At 34.9% G+C, this 23,245-nt stretch overlaps 1 protein-coding gene across 4 annotated transcripts in view; it reads right to left on the bottom strand.

Annotated features, from left to right (window-relative positions):
- The window catches only part of LOC145688115 (solute carrier family 41 member 1), a 227,352-nt gene that overhangs the window by 6,000 nt on the left and 198,107 nt on the right, over positions 1-23,245 (bottom strand). For all 4 annotated transcript variants that reach the window (XM_081761870.1, XM_081761869.1, XM_081761872.1 and 1 more), the window contains 4 exons: positions 15,815-15,959; positions 6,004-6,150; positions 3,754-3,901; positions 2,659-2,864 (listed from right to left, as the gene is read on the bottom strand). In XM_081761870.1, coding sequence (XP_081617996.1) covers positions 2,659-2,864; positions 3,754-3,901; positions 6,004-6,150; positions 15,815-15,959 — 646 coding nt within the window. The remainder of the gene's footprint in view (positions 1-2,658; positions 2,865-3,753; positions 3,902-6,003; positions 6,151-15,814; positions 15,960-23,245) is intronic.

Below are 23,245 nucleotides of genomic sequence, written 5' to 3'. Positions count from 1 at the left end.
ACTAAATACAACTATTATTTATTATTATAATATTATCACTTAACTTTTATAACTGTATGTTAAAACTATTTTGTTTATTTCAAACTAAATACAACTATTATTTATTACTATAATATTATTACTTAACTTTTATAACTGTATGTTAGAACTATTTTGTTTATTACAAACTAAATACAACTATTATTTATTATTATAATATTATTACTTAACTTTTATAACTGTATGTTAAAACTATTTTGTTTATTACAAACTAAATACAACTATTATTTATTACTATAATATTATTACTTAACTTTTATAACTGTATGTTAAAACTATTTTGTTTATTACAAACTAAATACAACTATTATTTATTACTATAATATTATTACTTAACTTTTATAATTGTATGTTAAAATTATTTTGTTTATTACAAACTAAATATAACTATTATTTAAAAAGTAGTTAACAGGATACCAAGACAACATGATACGTAATCAAATGCAGTTTAGTTCGTTCCTCTAGTCGCTGCCTTAACTTAGATTTTGGGGAATTGTTATTCTGCAGCACTGAACATTCTTCAGGTTCATATTTTCTATTGTAGAATAACATTATCTATGATTGTGGTAAGTTGCATTTTCATTATCTCCTTTCACTTATGAAAATTAACAAAAAAAAATGATAAAAATTGTATTATTTTTAGTATGTCAGGTTCTTGAAGAGTACACTGCGGGAAGGCAATAATGATTTCAAATTTAATATATCCCATGGTTCATAATTTATGGGTTGAAGAACACGGATTATAAGTGCAATTGGATAACTGTAAGTAGTTAATGCACTGCTAAAGAGGGAAAAAACGTGAGCGCGTCACCGAAGAAGTGTTTGCCCACTATAAAATGCGCAGTTCGGGGTTAAGTTTAAATATAATAATTTGCTATCTAGAAGTACGGCATATGTCTTCTATCACTACGCTGCAAAAATCAATTTAAAGACCCCCAGTTTCTGATTCGATTCCCGTTGGAAGGGCATTAAACGTATTACAGTGATTCGGATTGTATCTTAAACTGTACAGGGATTGTCCGGGAAGTAATAGGATTGATTTTATTCCGCCATGACTGTACTTCGGAGCGTGCGCGCACCGACTGGATCCGGTAGAGGGCGTTCCTAGCTAACGAACGAGCGGCTGGTCAGTTGTCTTCGAGCACAAGGAGAGTCAGGACAGGCTTTTTCGCGCGACGTGTTTTGTGAGTGGTGCAAGCTGAAAATGCAGTGTTCGTTAGAGCAAAGGTACGCTATTAAATTCTGTGTTAAACTCGGTAAATCTGCGACAGAGACGTTTGATATGATCAAGCAGGCTTACCCAGATGATGCTTTAGCAAGAAGTGGTGTGTTTCGGTGGCACAAGGCCTTTTCGTAGGGCCGGGAAGAGGTCGCCGATGAAGACCGTGCTGGAAGACCTTCGACTTCGGCAAACACCGACAATGTGACTCGTGTGCGCGAAGTTTTGAACTCAGACCGTCGACTAAGTATTCGTTTAATTGCCCAGATGTTAAATTTACCAAAAACTGTGGTTTCTGAAATTGTGACGGAGCATTTGAACATGCGAAAGGTGTGCACGAAGATTGTTCCAAAAGTGCTCACTGACGACCAGAAATTGCGGCGAGTGGAATTGTGCCAAGAAAATTTGAACATATGTGAAAGTGACCCCAATTTTTGAATAACGTAATCACAGGTGACGAATCATGGATCTTTGAGTATGATCCCGAGACAAAGAGTCAATCTTCCGAGTGGCACACGCCGGCGTCTCCTTGCCCCAAAAAGGGAAGAATGAGCAAATCCAAAGTGAAAACGATGCTCATTGTCTTTTTTGACATCAAAGACATCGTCCACCATGAATTTGCTCCTCCTGGAGAAACCGTCAACGCCAAATTTTACGTGGAAGTGCTCAAGAGACTCAAACGAAGTGTCAATCGGGTCCGACCAGACATCGGAGCCGACTGGAAGCACCACGACAACACCCCGGCTCACACCGCCTTTCTTGTGAACAGCTACCTGACCAAGGCCGGCATCCCAACGCTTCCGCAGCCGCCCTACAGCCCAGATGTGGCTCCCCTGACTTCTTTTTGTTCCCTCGCCTGAAACGCCCGATGAAAGGCAAGCATTTTGAGACGACAGAGGGGATCCAAGCAGCTTGCACCGCGGCTCTCAAGGCTATTCCGGAGAATGACTTCCGTGGCGCCTTCAATGCTTGGATTCCCGGCGGGAGCTCATGTGGTTCGGATTCCACGTTAATCAGTAGGTCCACGTCTCATATAGCCTCGCTGCTGAACGGGACGTAAAACTCAAAATCAATCAATCAATCAATTCAATGCTTGGAAATCGCGCTGGCAGCGCTGTATCGACGCAGAAGGAGTCTATTTTGAAAGTTTTTAAAGAATTGTAACGATTGGCTCAATATTTTTTTTAATCGACTCAGTCCTATTACTTTCCGGACAAACCCTGTACGTCTACGTCTTACACAACTTTGGTGCTGAAAACAAACGCTAAACTTTAACAAACAAACAAACGAGATCAATTTAACTGATTAGGATTATATTGGTTCTAAAATATGAACCTTTATTTAAAAAATTAAAAAAAATGTTGTTATGCTTGCATTCGACTTAAGTTGAAAATACTTACTTCCTTTAAAGAGAGCTGCCCAAGGACTTACACACATTTTAATGTGAGGAGGTAGAATTCCAAGTAAAGTTGTTTGGTGAAGCATAGTTGAGATCCTACTGGCTTGCACGGACACCAGATTTCCTCCAATACCATTGACTATAGGTTGAAATACAACAAATGAATCAAATTTGCTGACAACCAGGTCCAAAACCAATCCACCCAACCTGAAAAAAGAAAATTGAAAAATGGCAATGTGGTTGACATGCAGACAAATACGGGGAACAACATTATTATGGAAATTAAACTTTCTTAAGTTAGGAATGATTTTTGATATTAAAGACATTTTGTATTTCTGAAATATCGATTTTCATTTTCTATCACAATAATATGATAACTTGTGAAAATAGAAGTTCGAAAATGGTGTTTTTACACAGTTAACGTCTAAACTACAATATAATGACTTGCTATAATGATATAAATATGCTGGGACACAAAATAGCAAAAATATAATTTAAGAAACACACCTTGATGTGAGTTTTGTTGGAGAATAGAGGGAAGAGGACGAAAGTATGTTGACCATAACTTTATTTAAAATTACAAGATTTTTCATGAAACATTGTGTATACTTCGTTTCAAGCTTCCCAATCATGTATATTGCTTTTGATTGACACCACTCACAAATAACGAGCAAATTCACCCCAATTCAGAATAACTTTCGTTTATTTTTTTTAATGCGCTAGGAGCTCAATTTCCGTTAGCCAACAAGACACAATCAAGGATCTAAAATAAAGCAACGAGAATAATAATAATGGCATTAGGAACGAAACAAATACGTTTCATTACACGGAACACAATATGAATCAAATAAAATTTTTTGATGCATGAACAAGCTTCAAATGATGATGATGATAAGACTGAAGTTGTGTTTCTGTCTCGATGAACCATCAGGTGACGCAAGACAGAGTTTGGTAGTTGATTAATCAAATAGTCCTATAGTATTCTAACAACGCTCAAATGGTGCAGGATCTACACTCAAATATTCAATTCGATACTTTCCTTATATTAATACTTGTTATTGTATACTTTAATATTAAAAGAACGAAAGGCTCTTACCCACTAATTAGAAGTGCTGATAATACCGGAACCCATCCTGAAAACAATACTTCTTTGGTATACTCGTTTTTTCTCACTATATAAATCCACATGGGAAGTAGAAGTAAGTAACCGCCGAATACCACAAATAAAACCCAATATTTGGTTTCTGCAATGAAAAGAGAAAATAAGTTTTATTATCGTCAACAAATATACTCGCATATCTCTTGTTATGAAAATGATATTTCAGTTAATTTAATTACATTTCATTTACAAATAAATTTACTTCGTTATAATTAATGTCCTTGGAGCAATGACACTTGTACGGACAAATAAAATAACGAAAGAATTAGAGCCCTCCTGTTTTGTCTAGTGGCTAGCGCGTGCACCTTTGTATTTCGTGGTTACGTGTTTGACTCTCGACAGGAGTACATAAAAATTTAAACGCATTACGACGGTTCAGATTCCACTTTAATCTGTAGGTCCACGTCTCGATGCTGGAAAGGAACGTTAAACGTCAACAAATAAACAAATAGACAAAGTGTTAGAACAGCAAAGTCATCAATATCTTAGTTTAGCATAGCATCTCGTCATTCGTTTAGTGACCTGTTAGTGCCTGATTATACACTAAAATCAGTTAAGTTGACCACTTCTCTATGTCGGCTAGCTGCACAAGTTATCCACCTAGTAGAACCATGTAAGGGAGCGGGCCATAGGCGCCACATGGCAAACACGCCACATCACACAATTGGTCATGGAAGCCACTGGACACTCTCTCCACATTTCATAGACAGCAACGGTAAGGTTACCAAATGAGAGACTTCAAAAAAGAGGTAGATTTCACAGAAATATTTATATTACTTGAAAAATCTCTTAAATATATAGTGAAAAGAAAATGTAATTTATATAACTAAACTTTTACAATATAGATTACAAAAATATTAATGAAGTGTTTCAGGTCAGCATCTATTCTACAATTTCTCAATTAAAATCTATATACTTAACACCTCATTTAAACATTTGATAGGTCTTTTTCAATAATAAAACAAAAACTAGACTAAGTTATTGACTTATGTATTATTATTATTATATTTATTATTATTATTATTATTATTATTATTATTATTATTATTATTATTATTATTATTATTATTAAATTTACACTTAAACTATAGTTTAGGTAGACCCCCTTTTTGTTAGAATCACACATTAAAATATTTTCTATTGTTTTTATATGTCAAACATTGTAAATAACATTCTCCTGACTCAATATCGTTATGCAAGCAAGCCTTATCAATCAATCAAGAATACTAAATGATCACTGGACATCATCATCTTCTGCATCATTAATCTAAGTATTTGAACACTGATCCAATTTCAGCAAGTAGTTTCTTATTATGAAACAAACAACAATAAAATTGTACTCAGTGAGTTCGTTATAATTGTATTTCACACTAACAACTCCCTTAACAGACAAATAAATATTTCTTTTAATTTTTTGTTCACTGACTGTTTACTGCAGAATTAAATCTTTTCTAAATAACATCTTCTAAATTAGTAACAGTAAATATATATTTGTCTTTTATAAAACTATTTTTTCTATTAATATTTTGTAAACTGCTTCAACTACATTGTGAATAATGACCTATTTTTATATTTTGAATGGTGTATTGATTCTACATACATGATCATTATGCACTTATTTTTGTTTTTTTATTTTTTATAGTTTGTAACACATACTGTATATTTTTATGTTATCTTTTTAACTAATATTTTATCTATTTCATCTATGTTTTGCATAATCTGTTGTATTTTTCACTATAGCATGTTTTTATATTCTATTTTCAAGCGCCCCATGCTTGCAAATACTTTTTTCTTTGAGGTATTCGTGGCTGTAATGTTTTGTTCGCAATAAACATATCTCAAGTTATTTTAAATTTTTCTATTTTTTATTTTTTGAAAATTATAAAGATTCCAAGCTAAACCTTAAACAACGGAGATGAGCACTCTACTACTAAACCATTGAGTATTCTCAAGACTGCTTGTGTCCGTTATCAAATTCAGCTGCACGAGATGTATTTGACACATAAATTAAATTTGTAAATTACATTATACGAGTAAACTCCTCTTGTTTAAGTGAGGAAAATTATATTTTACTTGTTAAAATATACCTTCATTTCTTTGTTTTGTGTTCCTGATAATGTAAAGTTTTGGATTTCTAAAGACGTAATTTTAAACTATATATGATTTTATGACAATTTATTTACTTACGCATTAAATCGAAGAATATAGATGCTATTTGCGACAGAACGCTTATGGATACAACATCCCCGAAACTGGCTGCTAAAGGAGTAGCTATGTTATCAGGATTCACTTTGAAACGGTGAGCACCAATAATCACAACAATCATCACAAAATCTGGAAAGAAAACAAAATAAATGAAGCTACGTTCGTAACGTTCTTTAAGTTACCATGCTATTTTGTCCTTTAAATTAACTGCTTCACTAAACTGTGTTTCTACTTTTAAATTTACATAGGAATAAATGTAAATTTCCATCAATTTTGTTACCAAGTAGGACACCTAAAAAAATAAGACACTTGACTCAACGTCTCACGATTATGCTCTTCAGATGAAATAAGATGGATGACTACTGAAAGTGTTTTGCTTGTTTGTTGTAAGTTGAGCGTCTCTTTTCAGCACCGAGGCTATATAAAACATTTACCTACGATTTAAGGTGGAATCCACAGTACCGTAGTGTATTCAACACTCTCCTGCATGTATTAAAACAGCATATGCTAGTAACTAGATCAACTAGGAGGATTGATTAATGGAAGTGAATGATCATTGAGAGGATTGGTCGAATGAGAAAGTAGGAGGAAACAAAAAAAGAAAAATGTTTTCTTGTAGGTTTACTCTTACTGGTTGTTGAAATTATTTTAAGATGATGAAAACTTCAAACTTGAATTCAAATCTTCCACTTGTTTCTATAGTGCGCAATACTGCAAGTACTTGAAGTTCAGTAAGACCCAGTAATCAACAAATGCCACATTTGGTCACAGACAATACTAAATTGAACTTTTATTTTTCAGGAACAGTTTGACAAAAAAATAGCATTAAGATTATATATGGAATGCTTAGATGTTTTGCTAAATTTGGTTGATATCGGACAAGTCTGATAGATAATTTGGTCAAGAACAAAAGCCGAAACCAATGCGAATTTGTGGCTTTCAGGAACAACTTGTCTGATCTGAACTAAAATTGCCAGGAAGGTTGTTGATGGCTTAGTTACGTAGTCTGCAAAATTTAGTTAAGATTCAACAAGATCAGAGACAAGATTTGGTCATCTCTCATAGCTGAAATTGATAAATATATCAAAAATGATTTGAAATTATTACAGGAACGAAATGAATAAACAACCTTAGATATTTTATATAGCTTAAAATGGAGGATAGGCCAACAAAGATCAAATTTAGTTTCCAGGCTAAAATAGAAACTGCCAAGAACTTTAATTTTTCAGAATAAGTTTTGCGAATTTGAAGCTTGATTGGCATGAAAGTAGTCGATGATGTACTCATGTGGCCTGCCAAGATCGGGCAAGATCAAAGACCGAAACCAATATAGAAATTTTATTTCTAGTGAACTGCTCAAAATGTCTAAACCAAAATCAGTATGAAGGTTAATGATCTACAAATGATTTGCAAAATTTGTTTGGTTGGTCAAGGGTAGAGCACATCCTTGTTCAAGGCCCGAAGCCGAAACTAGTGAATAGCTGAAAGGCGGTCTCAAAAGAGAAACGATAAGATTAATCCGTCTTACATATTCTATAACACTGGGAGACGAGAACTGGTCAAAAGAGGAAGGAAAGTACAGAAGATACTTCAAAAGTAGGGGAACCTTTGGTCACCCACCAAGTAATAATGACCGAAAGAAACTTAAAAAGAAAGAGTGCACCATCAGCCAATGTATACTCACATTGACTTACATCCAAATACTACCTTTTTTAAAAACGTGTAAAGTTAAAGAAGTTGTCTGCAAACTGAGGAATTAATGTGATTGTATATCATAATCATTTCTAATTGGATGCTCTATGACGTCATAGATTACTGTTTCTCTTCTTAGTAAATTATACGGTGAGAACAATGAGCAAACAGGTTTTGAAAAATGAAGGCATTGACAACAAGAAATAACACCGGTAACATAGTTGATGGTTTAGCAGGTGTATTATTCGTTGATCCATAACTACTCGTACACTGCCAACATCTTTTTATTCCATTTTTTACCTCATCTCTCTTTTTTTCTCTACATGGTTGTCTCTGCCATTTTTCTAATTGTAAAAGTGTGCTTCTAAGTCATCCATCGACCAGTTGGAATTGACTGATGACCCTGGTGTTCTAGATACTTAATCTGGTTATTACCTTCTTTATTCGAGAAAATTATTGTGGTCTAAAATAATAAATAATTTAAAGAGTGAACTAAGGCTTTATTGTTTAATTTTATTGGTTTATAACAGGGGGGGATATAAATGAAAGTATATAATAAATTGTGATTATATGTTATTATACAGGGTGCTCAGTAATAATGAGATGCATTTTTAATGCAAATATCTAGAATTCAAAGAACTACTTACCAAGCACTATATATAATACATAATTAAGATACAGGAGTTCATAGCAATGTTCAAGGTTCGCATATTAAATCCCATAGATGGTCACCACACTTCTTCAAAAATATATTCTTTGTCTCTTTCTCCTTGTCATTTCCATCATAGCGCCTTCCAGAACCCCAACTGGGTTGATTACTATTTCCTCCAGTTATCTTGTTTCAATTCGATTGCTTTGTGCGTTTCTCCATTACATCCTTTCGTTCATATAACTTGACATGAATCAGTTCAGTAGAGTGAGATCTTCTGCACTCAACGACCAATGGATGTTACCGATCTTGCAAATAAGGAGTCCGAATTATTGTTTCGAAGTGTTATTGTTCTTATTCGTTCGGCTAATTGCAGCACCTAGTGCTGTAATTTAGAATGGAAGGGGAATTAACGTGACCTTTAGTGCTCAATAGTATTTGTAACGGCTCACCATGTTCATCTACAAAGAGCAATGGATGCTGATAACAGAGTGACCCTGGCACTGATTTTTATACAAGGCTTGAAGTATTCTTTATTTCAAAATAAACAGTTCTGTTAATAGTAAAAATGAAAATACATGGTATATGAAAATACGTTTCGCATGATAGTTTCAGCTGTCTCCTTTTACAACGTATTCCTATTGGCGCTCTCAGCAAACACTATTAAGAATTAATAACTTGCCAAGCAGACGAAGATTTCAGTGTGTACGAAGGGGGGATTAAAGGATTCTCTGAACCTTTGAAAGTAAAATCACATTTGAATCACTTTCAAATTCAACTATACTTTTTACATACCTTCTTTCATAATATCTTTTCTGAATAGGCCTTGCTAACTAGTAACACGGTCTAGCATTTGAATCACAATGTATGGTAAAGATGCCACGACGGTTTTTATAAGAAAGAATTATTTGATAGTAAAAGGGATATTTTTTATTACCCGATGGACTACATTCTTCAGAGTGGCATCGGAGTACTACGTATGGTTTCTACCTGCCAAAACGACAGCCCAGCTTCGATTTCTGGAGATAACTGGATTTCTGTCTTGCTCTATGCTCTTCGCTTCAGGAGAGAATAAACACCTCTGACAACCGTAGTGCTGACTAAACCAAAAATGTGTGGTTCTCCTGGATCTGCCCAAAGTCAAAAATGTGTGGAGCAATATCTCCACATCACCTACAGGCCACCTTTGCATGTCTTCAATAGGGGATAATCTGTACCTTTTTTTTTTCATTCTTCACGAAATTGGATGACTGTTTATTACATAAAAATTGTATAGTGATATCTGGACACACTGATAGTTTTCTAAGACTTTTCGCAAAGGTACTAATCTTGCAAAACTGGTGTAATATTCATAATAAGAAAAATGCTTACAACTGTTTATACCTAGGTCAGTGTTCGAAGTGGAAGAAAAGCAGAGGCGGTATGCTTTATTACGATTTTGACTCGGCATACCGGCTATCCAAATGTTGAAATGCAGTGATGGTATGTAGCCTAAAAGATTGCATTTCTATTTACATAATAACTGAAAACCATTGGAAAGCTTCTCTGTAGTAAGGGGGGATAGAGAGACTTTGATCCGCCGCCAACTTTCTGAAAAAAGTAAAAAAGAAAATATATCCCCTCATGTTGTATTATAGAGAATTATACTCGAAAATGTACAAAATCCGAATGAAGATATTAACAGTTTCCTGCGGAAAAACTCCAGGTTCCCCCCACTCGACTGTAGGGTATTCCAAACTTCCGGAAGATCACCCCCATAGCAGACAACCCCTAAATCCGCCCATGCTCAAAACACGGCATTAATATGCATTAATGAAAGAAGACACACACACACAATATATATATATATATATATATATATATATATATATATATACAGGGTGGGCCATTTTAATTAATCCACGGAAATATCTGAAAAATGATAAAACATAGAAGAAATTTTTGAAGTACACGTTATATATTGCTAAGGGGGACAACCAATTCCGCCAAAAGTACCCCTCTCCGCCCCCCGTAAATGGGGGTAACGGGGGGTAACTTTGAAATGTCAAATGGGAACATGGGTCGAGTAATACCTCGTTCGAAAGCCCTTGGAAAACCAAGTAACGCTGTACCAAAAGATGTTTCATATTTGGCACCAGTTTCAAAATGGCCGCCATGATATGGTTCGGAAACTCCAGTACCCGTAGTATGAAAAGCATGGAAGGTAAATGAATGGAACAAAATTGAAATACGTAAATATCATAGGGCATATCGAATGATGTAATCCCAGTGATCCCAGTGGCCTCCCTGAAGGGGTCTTGTGGGCTAACTATTTGGTCTAGGAATTAATTCGTGCGGTTTTTAATAAAAATTGAAGCTTTATTTCAAAAACAAAGTAAATGAATACTTTAACAAAAATATTGTCCATCGCTAGCCACTACTTTCTCCCATCTTTCAGGCAATTTACGGATTCCGTGTCGAAAGAATTCCTCATCTTTTGACGCAATCTAATCAAAGATCCATTTTTCGATATTTTCTGAAGAAGTGAACCGCTGTCCAATCAAATCGTTATTCATGCAATCGATCAAGTAGTAGTCAGACGGAGCAGTGTCTGGTGAATATCGCGGGTGGAGTAACACTTTCCATCCGACATTTTCCAAATAGGTTTTGACCGGTTTTGCGAAATGTGGTCGAGCGTTATCATCTTGATAAATAAGTTTATTATGCCTGTTATTCCATTCTGGTCGTTTTCAGGCCAGAGCTTGCTTCAAACGCATTAATTGTTGTCGATAGCGGTGTCCATTAATAGTTTCACCAAGTTTCAGAAGTTCATAGTACACCACACGTTTCAAATCCCACCATATATACAGCATAACCTTTGCACAATGAATATCTCGTTTCGGTTGTGAAGGACCTGGTTCACCTTGCTTCACCCAGGCCTTTTTTCGTTTAGGATTCTCGTAATGAATCCACTTCTCATCACCAGTTACAATTCAATGCAAAAATCCCTTCCTTTTCTGTCTTTGAAGCAGCAATTCGCAAACGGTTTTCTTCTTTCAACGTCTTTCTTTTCAATTCATGTGAAACCCAATAAGACATCTTTTGAATCATTCCTATGGCTTTGAGACGTTTGGAAACTGTTGTTTTCTCAACTCCAAATGCTTCTGCAAGTTCGTCCTGCGTTTGACACGAATCCTGATCAAGCAATGCTCTCAATTCTTCATCTTCAAATTCTTTTGGCTGTCCAAATTGCTTTGGGTCTTCCAAGCTGAAATCACCACCTTTAAACCGTGCAAACCACTTCTGACACGTTCGCTCAGCTAGAGCATGGTCACCAAACACTTCCACTAAAATATGATGACTTGCGGTAGCACTTTTCTTCATGTTAAAGCAATGAAGAATAACTCCCCGCAAAAACACTTTATCAGGCACAAAATGCGCCATTTTCAGTTGAAGAAAAAATGTTGTTGTTTCCGCTTCAAGCAACTGACATATACTAAACAAGATGCTCAATGACAGTAGTTTTCAACGCATGTTTGGATCAACGAAACTATTGGACAATAAGCTAGTTACGCCATCTTTTGTAAAACCGCACGAATTAATTCCTAGACCAAATACAAAATTTCAATGTCCGACCGGACAACGGTTCGGGCGTACGCTTGACGTACCCAATGCTGTTTGGAAGGCAGACTTCATGCATAGAGAATTGGTGCACTAAGTTAACGCGGACGGCCACAGTTACATTTTGATTAACTATTAGCATTCATGTCATATTGTGAGCTTGAGGGACGAAACGGTGTGTACGTATATCCCCGAAATGCTTTCTGAATAACCAGCACGCATTGCATAAAAGTTTCTCTTTTTTTAGTCACTACAGCGTCATCCTTACAAACAAATGTTTCAACCACACCATACCTATTTGTAAGGTTAGCCTTAATTTACGAATTAAAGTAGAGTTCTCGTTTGAACTTTCACTTTACTTTCCACCCCACTCACATACAGAGCGCAGGGAGAGATTATTTTGCAGGACTTGGATTTCTCTCTATACATTATGGCAATTTTACTCTAATATTTTTATCTCTGTTGTATTATTCTCGAGCCTTGGAACGCCTCCGTGGTTTTCCTATTTAATTTTCGTTATTTTCATTTATGTCTAACCGTATTCATACTATGGGCACTAGACGTTTTCTTAGACACAGTCACCATGTACTTGCGATCATTTTGAAAACGGTGTTTCATGTCGAAAATTTTCTTACAGAAGCTGTTTGATATTAATTTGTCTATGTAACGTGATGTTACTCGCTTCAAGCTGCTATTTGAAATTTTCAAGTTTGCCCCGGATACCTTTCAGTTGGTCCTTGGAGTCACCCCGACAACACCTCTCGATGTGCCTTACGTCAGTTAGCTACTCCAGTTTTTCTTTTGTTGATTTATCTCCAATCGCTTTCATACTACGGGTACTAAACCTTTTCTCTCTACTATGTTTCGGCGGCCTTTTCAGAACACCGCCATTTCACATCAATCGTTTTCTCCTGCAATATGTTAGATTTTGCAAGATTTATCGAACGAGGTACCACTCGACTCATGTTACTATTTGAAATTTTGAAGTTAGCCCCCAAGACCCCTTTAGGGAGGCCACTGGGATCACAGGGACCACACCGCTCGATTTGCCCTATGATATTTTCGTATTTCAATTTTGTTCCGTTCATTTACCTTCCATGGTTTTCACACTACGGGTACTGGAGTTTCCGAACCATATTATGGCGGCCATTTTGAAACCGGTGCACAATATGGAACATCTTTTGGTATAGAGTTACTTAGTTTTCTAAGACCTTTCGAACGAGGTATTACTCGACCCATGTTCCCATTTGACATTTCAAAGTTACCCCCCGTTACCCCCATTTACGGGGGGCGGGGAGGGGTACTTTTGTCGGAATTGGGTTTCCCCCTTAGCAATATATAACGTGTACTTGAAACATTTCTTCTATGTTTTATCATTTTTCAGATATTTCCGTGGATTAATTAAAATGGCCCACCCTGTATATATATATATATATAACAAAGAAACAATTCAATGTATAAATAGCACATCAAAACACAAACTATATGAACTTTGAAGACAATTCATTTTAAAAACAAAAGACAGGAATAGATAACGAAAATGTCGGTGTTGTCAACTTAGAAATTATTCTTATATAAGAAATAAAATCTTTTTACATGCAAAGCTATTCGTCAACTATTGTGTATAAAAATGGATTTATTAAAGGTATCTGGCATCTACTTTCCAGTGACGGTATGTTTTAATCATTCGAAAACCAGAGATGGTATGCCTTCATCACTGAAAAACCAGAAGCGGTATGGCATACCACCGCATGCCGTCTCACTTCGACCACTGACCTAGGTATAATCAAATGTTGACAACTGAGAGACAAAAACACTGATATTTACAACTTACTTTATTATCTTTCCAGTGCTTCTGTTTTTCAATATTGTATGTATGATTGTAAAAAAATACTTGTACAGTTTTAAAAATGCTGGAAGTTAATATCATTTCAACATATATTGAGCTTATTATCATTCAAAGTTTACAATTGATTTAACTATTCATTACATTAGAAAGAAGTTGAGCGTAAAATTGGTCAAACCCCTAAAGGATATGCAACCCAACTTACCCTAGTAGAATGTATTTATATACTCTATAATCGATTAAATTGAAAATTGAGCACTTCTTTTTGTAACTACCGTACCTGATAATAGTAAATTATATATATTTGATATCCGAACTAAATCATTTATGCTATTGTAAATGCATTGTACTGGAGCCATGGTCATGTAATCTCTACCTAGGAGCTAATGACCGCAAGAGCGTGATAGTGACTACATCTCCTTCCTACACGTGTGTAAGTTTAAGTAACTGTGGAGCATTTCCTCCAAACAACTAATTGCACTGTCTATCCCGAATTAAGGCTTACTTTTGTCTTTTAAATATGTTACAATACCGTTATATCTTTCAAGTTTATGATCTTCATTAGCATCCTTAAATTGACAGATTTTATTTTTTTGTATTTTAACTTTCCATACTTTTGCCTTTAAGATAAATTGAGTGTGTTTTTGCTGAGGATTGAATTCGTAAACATGGATATCATGGGGAAATGCTAAATATGTTAACTCTAGGACCTCTTCAATACCAGCAAGGACACGGGAATGGGAAGTACAGGGAGGGATTGAATTTTGCCCACAAAGTACTTCTTGCCCCTTTGACCCTATTATATTAATATATTGTTTTGAAGGATTACTTATTTTCTATTAGAAAGAACAGTTTGACACTTACACATATAAATTGAACTAAAAATAGTTTTATATCATTATAATTTAGGTCTCTTTTTCTTATAAATCTTGCACTTTTTGAAACTTAACTGCTCAACGAAACCTAACTACAATCGCTTTAAATAAAGTATTTAAAGCCACCTTCTGTATTTCCTTTAACCTGTAGTGTATAATCGTGGAAATTTAAATTCTTCTGTTTTTATTAGTATCAAAGTCCTTTCTTTACTTTTCTTAAGAAAACGAAATTCTTTGGAGCCAACACCATGAGCTGTTTTGCGAAAACTGCTTTTGAAACTTGGCTGATAATACAAATCACATCATATAAATCCTATGGATAAGATATATATGTGTGTGTGTCGCTACCTTCACTATCATTTGCCTGTCTAATATTAGTAGATGTCGCTAGCTGCAGGGAATTTGCTAAAAACTATTGTAACGTTTTAATTTCAACTTAAAAATGGTATAATTTAAATTTAATTATTTCAAAATTGATAGTGCTGATATACTGAACATAAACATGTTTTGTCATTTAGTTTCAGGGCAAGGGCCGTAACCATATTTAAATTTGAACATTAATATTTGTGAAACAGCCTGTTTCTTGGTGGAAGAAATAACTAACTAAATATATTTTTTAAATATAAACAATTAGAACATTTAATTAAGTATGATTTTAACTCTGCAAGCCGACATTTAAATCCCTAGTTTCCTACCCTAGTGGTGGCATGTTAATGATATCCTGCTGTAAGAATTTAAAAGCTTCTATTTAAAGTACCATAGATGGCAGAGGGATCCCAAATTTTCTGAAATTGCAGTTAGCAAATGCTTGCTCGCGATCCAGCACATAGGGCAGGGATGTAAATGGCGAGTGCGTAGGGTAAACCTAAAGTGCAGAGCGGGGCGAGATCTAGGGCACAACCTGGAGATAAATACTGTGTTCTTAGACTGAAATCGAATGGGAAAATCAAGTCCCGGTGAGTTTGGAAAGTTGACGAACCTAGCTACTAAGGACAATCAATTTACGTTGTTCACTCCAAGGTGGAATTACGATATTAAAATTCGGATATCACATAGAAACTGAAGTATTGGCACTACATGTAGAAATATCAGAAATTAGAAGTTAAGCTTTATTTGTGAAATGCCACGTACCTAGGACGAAGCATGCCGTGGTGGCTGTAACAACACTGGATGCGCCTAACAACACTGTATGTTTGAGTTCGAATGTTCCATGAACTGCGGCTCCAACTACTACAGCGAAGATCGCAACTAAAATTGCTGCAACAGTTGCTTGAACCTGCCAAACAATAAAAAGAAAGAATTAACCATTTGTTTGCAACATATAATAACAAAAAATCTGAAGTTATCATAACAATCACAAAAAGTTCGTAGTGTAATTATATAGATGTTCTCATCGTGTATTTATAGTAAATAGGAACCAGATAGCCTCCATGTATACCATATTTCATGCTATTACAGCAGACAGTTCGCAATAAATATGCAACAATAGTTAAACTCCCTAAGTTTCTGTAGTGAAGTTTCCAAAATTCGTACAAATAAATAATATATCCGTATTGTGTGTACTAAAATCTTTACTGATCCAATGTTTCGTACTTTCGGGTCAATTTAGTTTCTTGAAAGAGGTCACATCAGTATAAAATTAAATTGTATTGCTACAAGATAAACAAAGAAAGTATATGTAAAGCACTAATTCTTGCACCTAGAAGAGATAATAATCACAATAATCACAATCCGTTAATTGAGAAAGGTCCAAAAAATGTGTGTGCACCTTCTCTTCTTTCACAAATCTCACAACCACTGACAAATTTTCCACAACAGAGGAGTCTCGTGTTTCATATGCTTTCAAACCAAGACATTGTGATTCGCTTTCATCGTATTATGTTCTTATATTGTTTAGTACCATCTTTTCCAGCAAATCTATTATTTCATTTTGAACTTCAGGTAACGTATAATGAGCATTCTGGGGAATATGTATAACTATGGATGGACTTCAGTTTCGAATATTTTTCCATTGTGTACTTGCACAGTGCTATGAAAATCCAGTAGAATTTAATTCGTAAGGATTTAATTTTTGAAGATCTCTGAGTTCACGTCCTCAATCCCCACGACACAGTACCTCATTTACTGCGAGAAACTGCCTACCTCAGCTACACATTTACCATGGTTCCTGTTTCTTGCTATCTGTTCCGCACCTAGAATTTTATTAACAACTTCCCCCCTGCACAATCTTAAGTTCTTCCAAAATTTGAATTGTTTCTATGTGGCTTTTAAAGGAAGGATGTTTATCAAATCCTTTCCACCGCTCCAATGTTGACTTCCAATTACAAAATCCTGTCACAGCAATAATCTGATTCCATAGATTGAGCCTTAAAAAGCTTCCTACAGCGTGTCCCTTAAAATGGAATATTCTAAGGTCTAGAGTGATAACAGTGACTTTGGAAACTTCGTTCTTTTTCCACTGAGTTTCGTTTTAAGGTACTCACGTAGATTGTGCTGAGCAGATCTTCCGTCCCCAAGATTCGTCGTTTGTGCAATGTAATTCGATGTTGTAGCTTTTGCACTTGGTAACTTGCACTGAATATTATTTACTAAATCTTCAACGCCAGGTATGTCACTATGACTCTTCATGTTGGTCACTTGTGAATCGTTGGTTTGAACATTGGTTCTTTTGTTCGCGAATAACAAATCTATCCATGCTATCTTGAAAAGATGGCTGCAAGAAACACTCACACTTGAGATGAGCAATATAAAACCCCGACATAAAATAATATACCTTAGAATTTGAGAGATTTATTCTTTAGGTAACGTTTGTTGTTCCAAATTAAAAACTTTCCACATTGATTCACTATCCTGTTGGGAGTAATATTCATTGGTTCAAAAATATGATTTTTTTAAAAATGTTTTTAATACACGTAAATTTGAATACAAAGTTTAAATTGCGCCATCTCCAGTAAAACTATTTAACAGGGGCTATTTATAATATAATGATAATCACATTATTTTTATGCAGGAACAAATGTGGATTATCAATTTAAAAATGAATGAAAAAAAAATAAAAATTTTCATTAGTCTAAGCATGAATCCAAGTATGGTTTTAAAAGTGGTTGTGAAACGGAGCATTTTGTTTATTAGTATGATCGCTATCTCCAAAAATGTTTTACATGTTGAGTGTAACCTGGTGAGATTCCAAAGGACAGTTGAACAAAATATACAATATTTTAATTCAGAATGTATAGTATTCTGGTGTAATGCATCATGAAGGTTGTCTAAAAAACTTTTGTCAGTCAAACCAAGCCTGGTGCAAATATCAGTGAATAAGTTGAGATTAGATTAAAAGTCCCTCTTATTTAGATTTTGGTCCTTTTGTGCTCCCCCCCCCACTCCCGATGGTACTTCAAACTTTGCCTTATTTGAGCCCCGAAATAACGAAAACTTAACTCCGATTGATGAATAATATTTCTAAATTAATAAACCTCATATAAAACATATGAAGCAATTTGTGTTTATCTTTACTTGGGGAGCACGACTAAATTTTGGAGAGATCGGCTCTCGTGCTCCCCGTAGATACCTGTCGGCCCCAGACATGTTGTATTGTAATGTAGGTTAAGTAATATAAAACTATTATTTTCGGTACACAAAAAAATGGCTGCCCCTCTCAAAAATATCTACGTATGCCTCCCCGATTGCCCCCAAGAAATTAAACTGTTTCGTCACTGCTTCTCATTGCCCAGGAAAGGTTGTTAACTTTTGACTTATATAGCTGCCAGGTACACAACTTGTAGATTCGTAATTACTCATACACTGCCAAAAAATCTCAGTTGCTTTTTAAGGCCCGTTTTGCAAATGGAAATAAAATCCATTTGTTAGCTGGAAATAACTGGTGTACGTCAGTAATTTACAGCTGGATACTCTCTTACGTCATATATTACTGCTTCCATTCCCAATAAACCACACCAAGAGAACAAGGATCAGAGAATAAAACTTGCGTTGATATACGATAGTGTTGAGAGACAAAAGTAACATAGATGGTTTCGATACCATGCTACTCATGGATCCAAGACTACTCGTACACTGCCAACTCTTGTTTTATTTCATTCTCTCTCCTCCTTTGCACTTTCTGTTATCCCTGTTCTTCCTCCAATTGTAAATGTCCTCTTCAACGTCATTCGTCAGCCAATTGGAAATGATTAGTAAGATTAATGAATATTGGCAATAACCTAAAAATCAGCTTCACATATTGATGCACAACTTAATGAATATTGGCAATAACCTAAAAATCAGCTTCACATATTGATGCACAACTATAACTCACATTATTATACAGCGGATTCTCATTGCATAATTCGAACAAAAAATTATTCCGCTTGAAAATTGCATTTTGAAAAAAAAAAAAAAAAACAATGGTCAAATTTTGGGTAAATCTAACTTTTAAACCTCCTATTTGGATAATTCAAAGTTGTACTTTGTACAGTACAAGAAGGTGATCAGATTGCAATCAGAAGAATGCAGTTGCAATTGATTTCCAGATGTCTACAGGCAGTCGTAGCGAAGAGAGACACAAAACCACGCCATGTAATAATGTTAAAGTAGATAAAAACAAGACTGATGATTAAGTAAAGAAGGTAGCATATCGTCGGCGGCAATTCAAAACCTGCTATGTGCATTTTGCAGGAGAAGCGAAAAACAGTATCCTGGTTAGCTTTTTGGCTTTATAAAAGTGATGTTATAAGTAATATTTGATGCTGCACGTAACTGGTACCTTCTCAAGTTACTTGAAAAGGTATCAAGTTACGTGCAGCATCAAATATTACTTATAACATCACTTTTATAAAGCCAAAAAGCTAACCAGGATACTGTTTTTCGCTTCTCCTGCAAAATGCACATAGCAGGTTTTGAATTGCCGCCGACGATATGCCAAGCTTTTTTGAAGCTTTTGAAATTGTTAAAAAAAATAAATAAAATATATGTCAACCAAATCTTACTAGTGACGTATTTTAAGCAATAAATCAAGTTGAAGCGTGTGTTTACCTGTAAAAACAATGAAATAAAAAGAAACGAAGATCGCGAACTTCTTTAAATTAAAACAAATAATTAAGATTATTACTCGTGTATGTGGTTTTGTGTGATAATTTAGCGTATGTGGTACTGTACCTAAGTGTATTTTCTATGGAACGTATGGCTAAATTTATGTGTTAGTAAATGTCGTTTGATTGTTTGTTTGCAGTATTGTATTACGCAAATAATATACTACCTTGAAGGAAAAGTTTACTGCATAGTATTATTTTTTGTAGGTAGCTACAGAATTTTAAAACATCTCGCTGCATAACTTTTTAAGGAGTGGGAAAAATATGTAGGTATGCATGTATGTACGTATGTTCGGCAATCAATGGCCCAAAAACTTTAGTTTGATCTTCATTGATATTGCTAAATAATTACATACGTTACCTATCATTAAGCTGGCATTCCAAGAATTTGAGCAAAAGTGTAAAAATGCAAAAGGGTGTGACCAATTAAAACCATTAATCTTTGGATTACATTGGCGATATTGATATTAAATTGGTAACTTCAGTTCTAAAATTATTCCTTTCTTTGCACCGTTGTATGAACAGGCAGCACATAACCAATAAAGTGAGGTATGTGGACGACACAGTTATTATAACTAGAACCGAGGAAGGAGTTGAGTTGATTTTAGTTTAGCGTCCCTTTCAGCAGCGAGGCTATATGAGACGTGGACCTACTAATTAACGTGGAATCCGAACCACATGAGCTCCCGCCGGGAAACGAACCCGGGTCTCCCACGCCAAAGGCGCGTACGCTATCCACATAGCCACAAGGGAGCTCGAACCGAGGAAGGACTACAGGAAATGACGAACAGAATAGTTGACATAGGGAAACAATATGGAGTAGAAATCAACATAGAAAAGTTGAAAGACATGAGAATATCCCGTGGAAACACGCCGTTACGGGTCAGAGTACATCAAAGAGCGCTTGAAGAGGTCGACTATTTCAAATACTTGAGAAGTATTTTGACGAGAAATGCTTATTGCATCAAAGAAATCAGGTTAAGAATTGCTATAGTAAAAGAGACATTCAACAAAAAATTGTCAATCCTAACTATCAGGCGTAACATTGGACTAAGAAAGAAGCTAGTCAAGTGGTATATATGAAGCATGGAATTGTATGGTTCAGAGATGTGGACATTACGGAAGCAAGAAAAGAAATACTTAGAGCTTCGAAGTGTAGTGTTGTTGGAAGATAAAGAAGATAAAATGGACAGAGAAAGAGTAACAAAAGAAGCAGAAGAGAGGAGGTCGCTCTTATCCAGCATCCTTCGTAGAAAGGTCATCTGGATTGGACACATCTTGCAAAGAAATCGTCTTCTTAATACCATCATAAGGGGAAAGATGGAAGGAAAGCTAGACGTACGAAGAAGAAGAACACAACTTATCGATAATTTGAAACAATAGAACAAAATATTGGAAGTTAAAGGAGGAAACTGAGCATCAAAAAACAGAGAACAAACATTTCAAGACCCAAATTTAAGGGGAATTTCATAGTAGTCCCAAAAGCTGCCAGAAGACAGAATAATAATAATAATAATAATAATAATAATAATAATAATAATAATAATAATAATAATAATAATAATAATAATAATAATAATAATTAATAATAATAATAATAATAATAATAATAATAATAATTAATAATAATAATAATAATAATAATAATAATAATAATAATAATAATAATAATAATAATAATAATAATAATAATGCGTGTACGCGTTAGCCGGTTACTGGATCAAGCTGGGTCTGGTAAGTTACGGGTCATATGGTCCGTGATCCTTTCCATCGCTGACACACCGAAGCAGTGTACAGTATACTCAGTTCCATTCATTTGTTATTCTCTGAGTTTTAATTTTAAGTGAATGAATTGCGTCTTAGACACATTCCTACTATTGTGAATGCATACAAACACTTCAACACGTTTGTGTAGACAAGGAGTCACCTCAAACAGAGTTAATGATATAAGTACATGTTTTAAGAAATAAAGAAAGAAAAGGTACATTGACAGAAGCAATGAATACGAAGAGGCAGAGTTGCCAGAACTAACAAGTTTTAAATATGTAATAGGAAAAATAATGGTTTGAATAGCTTGGGGAAGAATTTTTAGACTTAGTAGAGAAATCTGGAAAAACTTAAAATTTTATACGAAAATCTAGTGTACTCAGCAACAGTGATGAAAAGAAAAGTTCGGTTCCCGGATTAAAATGTCTAATTTTACGTCCAATGGACCTTAAGCTCTTTCCTCCTAGTCTTAATGTCCTAGTCTTCCTTAAAGTACGGTATTTATTAGTTTTTCTTTATTTGTATTGCATTGTGATTTTCCAAATCTAGTGCGTAACTGAAGATTGTCTCTATTAATTACAATTCGAAATGACAGTTCATTTTCTGTGCAAGACTGATATTCAAAAGTAAAGGCTCAGTGGTAGAGCGTTCACCTCTGGTGCTTGGGGTTTCGGGTTCGATCCCAGCCCCCGCCAAGTGAACCCCCTGGTGGACAAACACCGTGTGCGTGGTTTTTTCGGGGTTCTCCCGTTTCCTTCCACTTTCTTCATTCCACCATTTCATTCATTACTCATCATCACCGTCTCCTTTAGCCTAACCGGCATAACCGTGGGACGTAAAACTCAAAGATTTCATTTCATTTTTTTTTTCATCCGATCGAGATTAAACTTCGCACGGTGGTAGTCGAATTAGAGCCGAAGAGGAATGACTAAAATATAAACATTTGTAAACGACATGCTTTTGTTCAAGCTGAAAAAGTCATATTCTATAATACCGTTGACCATACAAAAATTCAATTAAATTTCTCCAACTTAAGAATAAACATTTTACAATTTTAAGGCCAGAAATATTATAGCAATTTGTTTTCTTTCCAAATGCGCTCCTGATTAATGTAAGGTTGCTTAGATTAAAAAAAAAAACACATAATGTATATTATATTTTTTGTAGTGAATCTCCAAACTCAGTCTTCAGATGCAAGGAATAAAAGCTTCGTTTGTCAGCTGCACAGATTGTCAGTTTCAATAAGAGTAAGTTATTGAAACTAAACTAGCAGCGACATCTTGTGCTTCAGATAAGGATTATCTGCTATCATCTGTGAACACTTTTACTGTTGAATTTAGTTCTCAAAAGTTTAATTTTGCCTAATTAACACAACATGAGAACAAGATTAAAAATAATCAGATCGGTTGAAATTGATAAAGAAAATATAAAATTTAGCCTAAAGAGGAAATTAAAATTGAGTAGAATGTTTGTAACAATAAATATAGATCATTCAGTTTTCGTTTTGATTTAACAATCAAACTTCTTTTAAACTTTGGCAAGGTTGGAATTTACTTTTTTCTTTCTTTACTATACACTCCCTAACTAGAAAATGTCAGTGTTATTAGTTGGCTATTACCTTGGAGAACACTTGCTAACTTGCGTGCATTTCCTGAATGAAAATAGGCGATACCGTGAGTCCTTCACTAACATTTGTAGACCAGAGATCGAC

The sequence above is a fragment of the Thermobia domestica genome, chromosome 6 (assembly GCF_964235325.1).
Source record: "Thermobia domestica chromosome 6, izTheDome1.hap1.1, whole genome shotgun sequence".
Taxonomy (NCBI): domain Eukaryota; kingdom Metazoa; phylum Arthropoda; class Insecta; order Zygentoma; family Lepismatidae; genus Thermobia; species Thermobia domestica.
The sequence above is the reverse complement of the archived record's forward strand: the minus strand, read 5'-3'. Positions and strand labels throughout refer to the sequence as shown.